The following is a 6,453-nucleotide window of genomic DNA, read 5'->3' on the forward strand; positions in this document are numbered from 1 at the left end:
CGACTAAACTTCTGAGTTGGGATGAAGAAGGTGATCTCATCGACGTCTTAGATTGAGAAGGATTTGAACCAGAGTACATAGAGTGTATAGGCCGCAGTCCTTTGGAGTTAGATTCCCTAATGACCACCATGGTGTGAGGAATGTGATAACCTTCACTTTAAAGAAGGCAGCGAAGGGACCTAGCATTGTAAAGTTTTGATGTAATACTATCAAGTGTTTTAGAATTATGTTTAAGCTTTGGAAAGAAAATAAACTATTGTGATCAAGCATTAAGGAGTTTGAAGCTCAATTGAGTGAGGGTGAAGTTACAAAGACCCCACGCAATCCTATTGTGCCTCGGATGACAACTCGACAAACAACACTCTCATTCTTACAAAAAAAAAACAATTAAGATTATGGTTCCATATGCACATCCTTACTATAGATAATATTTATATACCATCATTTATTTTTTACATCCATTCCTAAATATTCTATCCATATGTATAAGGAAGAAAGATATCATTTGACATATGATATAGAGGGTCCATGTTGATCTAGTCATCCAATTGATGCATCTTGATATCTTGGATCAGTGCATATCCATATGAGAATGTGGACTAATCTTATCCATTGGTTGGACAACTAGAATTGAATATAGGACATATCCCATTATATTTCAAATGATGAGATTTGTACTCATGTATAGGGGTTAGGTTTATAAACTAGATCTTGTCGGGCTTCCTAAGGCCTCCTAAGATCTTATCTTCGTGTGTAGCCCATAAGATAGTTTTTTTTAAGCTTAAGACTGCGTTTGGTTGCGTCTCATGTGATTTGGAATCACATGTGATACGGGCTTTAATAGAAATGATAATAGTCAACAGGTCGGACCAAGCCATCAGATATAATAGTGCAACATGGATTCAACAGGGTTTGGTTGAGGCAATGCGTTAGTTTGAATCAGGCCAGCTGAGTTCTGTAGTGGAAGACCAGTCAGCAGTAAATAGCCCAGTGAGAGAAGCATCTTAGTGTTCAATCAGGCCAGTCAAAGGTATGCAGTTGGACAATAGTAGCAAGGGAGGGCATTCAGTTTCAACAGGCATAATAGAATTGACAATCTTGGGATTTGATCCATGGGCCGCCCATTTGAGTTGGCGCCAACTGGTGGTCAACACTATAAATAATTGTAAATCTGTTTTTTTAAGCTTTCTGTAATTTGAGATTTGTGAAATGAGATTCAGATTCATTTGGCTCCAGACTGGAGAGATCAGCCTCTACTAGAGGAACAACTTTCTCAGTTCATTCGTGAACTATAAAGAACTTCTCATCTCATCTATTCTATTCCCTCTTCATCCTCACCGGCTAAAAGTCGATACTCTGATCAGAGCACTCTGATCAAGTATCTGAAATTGTAAGTGGCAGGCTAATTCATCATATTGAAGCATACACTTGCGGATCAAATAAATAACATGCCGTTCGCATACATCATGGGCATTCCTGTGCAGAGCTCAAGACGATTACGATTTATGAGTCGAACACTCATATTCGTCTAATCCAGCCGCAAGCTAAGGGAAATCACAATTCTATCATATGAACTGTTGATTACAGAATCCTTAACAACTTCTGATTCACAGGATTGAGAATAATCCAGATCTATCTTCCCTAAGATAAAAAACAAGATCGTTGGCTGAATGAGAGGAAGACTTTATAAGCTTCAATGAAAATAAGCAATTGCCCTTCCACTGCTCAAAAAGTCACAACTGAGTGCATATTCAACTGAAGATTAGTTTTATATTGTTTAATCTTCAGATCTGAAGTGTACCCAGGTTGATCAAGTGACGATTGACCATGGAAGGTTCAAGAACAAGATGGCTGCTTGTAGACAGCGTATCCGATGTCGGAATAAAGTGTTGCTTCCAGCAAGGGCGCTGAAGTGCCATTAATCAAGCCTGAGTGCGTGAACTCTTGGTGCCAGTGTGCACAGAGATTTCAATTAGCACCTGTGCGCACCATTGGCAAACATCTAGTGAGTTTGTGAATGCAACACGCGTTAGCACCTGTTTGTGCATCAGCTTGTGCCTACGTGCACAATTCAAGAGTCAGGCGGTGAAGATCCTTAGCGAAAGCCTTATCACATGATATTTAGAAAGTGAATCTCATTTGAATAGTACCTCAAAAAAAAAAAAATAAAACTTTTTTTGTATAGAACCCAAAAACAAGTTTCATAAAAATTGAGTTGACACAAACCCAAGAAGTGAATCTCATTTATGTTAGATTCACTTTTTTACGAGGTCTCATGAGATTTGGAATCTTGTAAGATTTTGAACATGAATCTCTTTTGAAACAATATTTTTACTTTTCAAAAGCACAAATAAAAACACCATAAAGGTAAGTTTGGTTGCATCTCATGTGATTTGAAATCACATAAAATTTAAAAAGTGAATCTCATTTGAATAGTACCTCAAAAGTAAAAAACAATATTTTTTTTGTACAAAACCCAAAAGCATGCTTCATAAAAAGTGAGTTGGTACAAAACCCCAAAAGTGATATTTATAAATCGAATTTCATTTGTGTGAATTTCACTTTCTCATGAGATCTCATGAGACTTTGAAAGTAAATTTCTTTTGAACAATATTTTCATGTTTTAAAAACACAACCATACTTACCCTAGGTGTTAAAAGGTTCTTATTTTTCAAAAATATAAAAATAGCTAATTTAAAATTGGTTTCCTTTGAGATAACTATATACTTGTGGTAATGTGGTAGTCACCTTTTACTTGATTATGTGATCATTATCGACTTACAATCCATTTAAACTAGATGATATTATTAACATGTAATAGCTTATATTTCGAATCACAATAAGGCTCAAAACACAGAATTACCGTGCCTCAACACAATCTAGTCATCACCATATGGTCCACCAAGCGATACAGCAAGGTGGTTGTGAGGATGCTAAGATGAAGGCACTAGATCAAACCTTATTGGTGTTCCGTAGCTTTCAGAGATGGGCCACGATGGCAGGGTGGCTGTGAGCCCCCCACCCGGGATTTTAAAGAAAAAGGTGTGGTAGCCAAATGGCCTCAGGCTACCCTTGAGTTTGAGTCTGTGGGTAACCCCCCCTTCTGTAAGGTGAATCAGAACACTCTCTGGGGGTCAATGGGGGACCCCGGTTTTACTCCACTGGAAAAACAACCCTAGTTATGACATATGAATTCCCAATGCGACTAGGATTCTAATTCCATCGAAAAACCAAACCTACAGATTAGGATTCACTTTCTCAATCTAACCGTCTTCACCTCAGAATGAGAAAAACCATCTGAATGTCATTTGACCTTGTAGGAGCCAAAGAAAAAAGGGAAAAATTAAAAGCCAATAAAAGTTTAGAATGAAAACAAAATGGATGTAAAATTTCTCATGTTCAGTTCAGTTCAATTCAATTCTTATGGCAAGATGTTGGGAGAAATAGAAAAAAAAATTATGACTTTAAAATATTGGTAAAAAGTACTAAAAATGCACATAGACAATGTTTCTCCAATTGCCAACAAACACAATTTTTTATTTAAACAACATATTTTTATTACATTTTAAAATATCATGGTATTCGAACATCTAAAGGTCAGACAAAACAGTGACATTTTATGATAATTTCGAAAACTGAGGGGATATTTTTTTCTATCAAGAAAAGAAAATACTTTGATATTTTTCACTGTCCATCAGGACATAAGATTGATCTGCTGACTTGGTCCAGGTTGGCCAGGTCAACTAATAGTTATCCTCTGGCATTTTATAATATGATTGTCATGTCAAATAAATTCCTGGAACCATTACATGTCGGGGTGTCAACGGGTCAGTAGGACCCAGGTAGAACCAGACTTGGGCCTGATTTTCGGATATGGAATTGAGTCTGGACTCAGGTCTAATCGGGTCCACTATAAAAGAAATCGTACCCAGACCCAATAAGAACTACATCAACCCGACCCGGACCATACCCAGCAAAATAATATTTTTTATCATTTTTACATTGAAAATTTGTGGGTCTTAATCGGAACTCGGGTCGGGCCCAGGTCTGGTATAAAATTTCACAATCTATACCCGGATCCATGTATTAATTGAACCCGGGTCTGAACCCGGTCTTATTACTTATTACAATACCCGGACCCTCTATGGTTTGGTCCGGGCCGGGTCTGGGTAAACCATACCCATTGACATCCCTAATGACATGGCAGCACCGCGTGGACCTCCCTTGGAAGTGGGTTGCAGGTCCTTCGCTGGTCAGTCATCTCGTGGACTTGTTCAAAACTTGCACTTTATCTGCATGCATATAAGGCACCATAAGCAGGAGCCTAAACCAGGAAAGAAAGACACGAGATCGATCGATCGATCAATCCCTTCCAACGCTCTTCCTTCCCTCCTCAACGCCATTGCAGCCACAAGATAAAGGTAAGGGCCACACTGTGCAATGAAATCACACTTTATCTTTTTACATTCCACGTCTGAAAAAACCCCCATCCCTTGTGACAAAGAGCCACAATTTTTTTTCTTTCCTCTCTGTTTCGTATGCTTCAACTTTTGTACAACTGAACTGACAGGCATAAACTGTGATCTAAGGTTTTGCTTACGTTCTTAAAGAAATTACATGAGTACTGATCATACAAGAGCTATTCCGGTTTTACTAAGAATTTTACTAGTCCTCTTTTGCAGTTTTTTCAGGCCTACGTGATCAAAGAATGGGGTCAAGCTTTTCAAGCTTTTCATCTTCATCTTCCTTTGAAAGCTTTCATCCCAGAAACTACTCGAAAGACCAAGTATTTAATCTTGCAGGGCCGACGTATTTGGGTAACATCGATTGGTAAGCTATCTCTCTCTCTCTCTCTCTCTCTCTCTGTGTGTGTGTGTGTGTGTGTTTTACTGATAAAAAGTTTCCTACCTTAACTTGAATCAGCCATTTCTCTCCCTTGGGTGTAGTGTAATTTATTCCCCATTACCCTAAAATCACTTCTACTTCCTACTTTGGAATAATAGTTCCAAAATAAGTAGATTCTTCATACAGACCCTAAAATCATTTTCGATTCTATCGTGCATATTTCAACACATCACCACCTCTACTTTGGAGTTTGGATCAATACTTCCAAAATAAGTAGATTCTCCATACAGGAAACAGAAAACAGCAGCATATATAGTTGACTAATCACGGTGTTTTCTCCTCCTCCTGGTCAGGAAAAACATGGTTCACCAGCGGGCGATCGCATCCAGTCTAATTTCTGCTGTTTACGTTGATCAAATCGATCGCCAGCTCCAGCGTGAGGGCGATAAGGCATTCGCCCCAGAATGGTGGCAATTCTTTGGCTTTGAGCTCATCGAGAGACTCTTTGACTTCGAGGGATCTTCCTCCCCTTCATGCTTTGGCGCCATTTTTCAGAAGATTGAAAGCCCATCGTCCACCTTTGCCCCCAAGATAGTGATCGCGATCCGTGGCACGAGCATGCCACAAGATTGGGGTGTAAACATTGATTCCCTGCTCAGACTTCTTGACACAACACAGTGTTTCAAAGTCCTGATGCAAGTCCTGGAACGCTATGCTGCGCCTGATAGAACACCTAAGGGCAAGATCTGGTTATGCGGCCATTCCCTCGGGGCGACCATTGCCACGGGTGCGGGGCAAATTATGGCTGAGAAGGGAGTCTTCCTTGAGACACATCTGTTCAATCCAACATATGCTATGGATCCCACAACGAAGAACTTGTTTGTAGCAGACCTGCGCAAGGCTTCGAAGGGTCTCCTATTTCTCGTATTGTTGGCCGGTCCATATAGAAACAATATGGCTTTTGCTAAACTCATCGATGAAATACTGGACAACCGTGCGTTTGAACATTTGAGGTCATGGACTCCCTGCGTGTACGTGAATCCAGAAGACTTCCTTTGCAAAGACTACATCAAGTACTTCAAGCAACGCAAGCGACGTAATGGAAGAAAGCTGCCCAACCAGATTGCATCAGCGATTCTTGTAGAAACCTTGAATAACGAACAAGTCCAGTTCAGAAAGGCACATGGGATCAAACAGTGGTGGAGGGAGGATCTTTGTGTACGAGCCACACACTATCCCTTGGAAGGGGAGGCTCGCGTGCTTGACTCGACGATCTAAAAAAAGAAACAAGTCTTGCCCTAAGTAGAGGACAACAAGCGGGTGGTGGGTTTTCCCGGTCGTATATCTGCTATGGTTAGTCGGTGTGCAGAAGGCCTGCTAGTGGGTCAGTTGGGATCCGGTAATGTCTTGTGGGTCTTAGTTTTCTTAGGACTAGTGTTTCTTGCTCCTGTTTTCAAGTCATTGGTCTTTTAAAGTCACCAGGCATGGTGTCCACCATCATGCTGCGAGGTTGGCATAGTGATTGGTTAGGTCTTGTGTGCCCTTGGTGGCCGAAGTCCCATTGCTTGTTCTACTATTCTCTGGTATTGTCTTCTTGAGTTTGACAGT

General features: G+C 40.1%; 1 protein-coding gene across 1 annotated transcript; it reads left to right on the forward strand.

The window, feature by feature from the left end:
• Positions 1 to 5,205: 5,205 nt before the first annotated feature.
• On the forward strand, positions 5,206 to 6,123 carry LOC149848734 (GDSL esterase/lipase At4g10955-like). The gene has a single exon (XM_090005086.1). The coding sequence runs from the start codon at positions 5,206 to 5,208 to the stop codon at positions 6,121 to 6,123; it is 918 nt and encodes a 305-aa protein (XP_089861212.1).
• Positions 6,124 to 6,453: the final 330 nt, after the last annotated feature.

Source organism: Nuphar pumila, chromosome 1, assembly GCF_984573655.1.
Source record: "Nuphar pumila chromosome 1, dmNupPumi1.hap1.1, whole genome shotgun sequence".
Taxonomy (NCBI): domain Eukaryota; kingdom Viridiplantae; phylum Streptophyta; class Magnoliopsida; order Nymphaeales; family Nymphaeaceae; genus Nuphar; species Nuphar pumila.

Bases quoted from the DNA above. Each gene is read 5' to 3' on its own strand.
- LOC149848734 (XM_090005086.1), top strand. From the start codon at position 5,206: ATGGTTCACCAGCGGGCGATCGCATCCAGTCTAATTTCTGCTGTTTAC.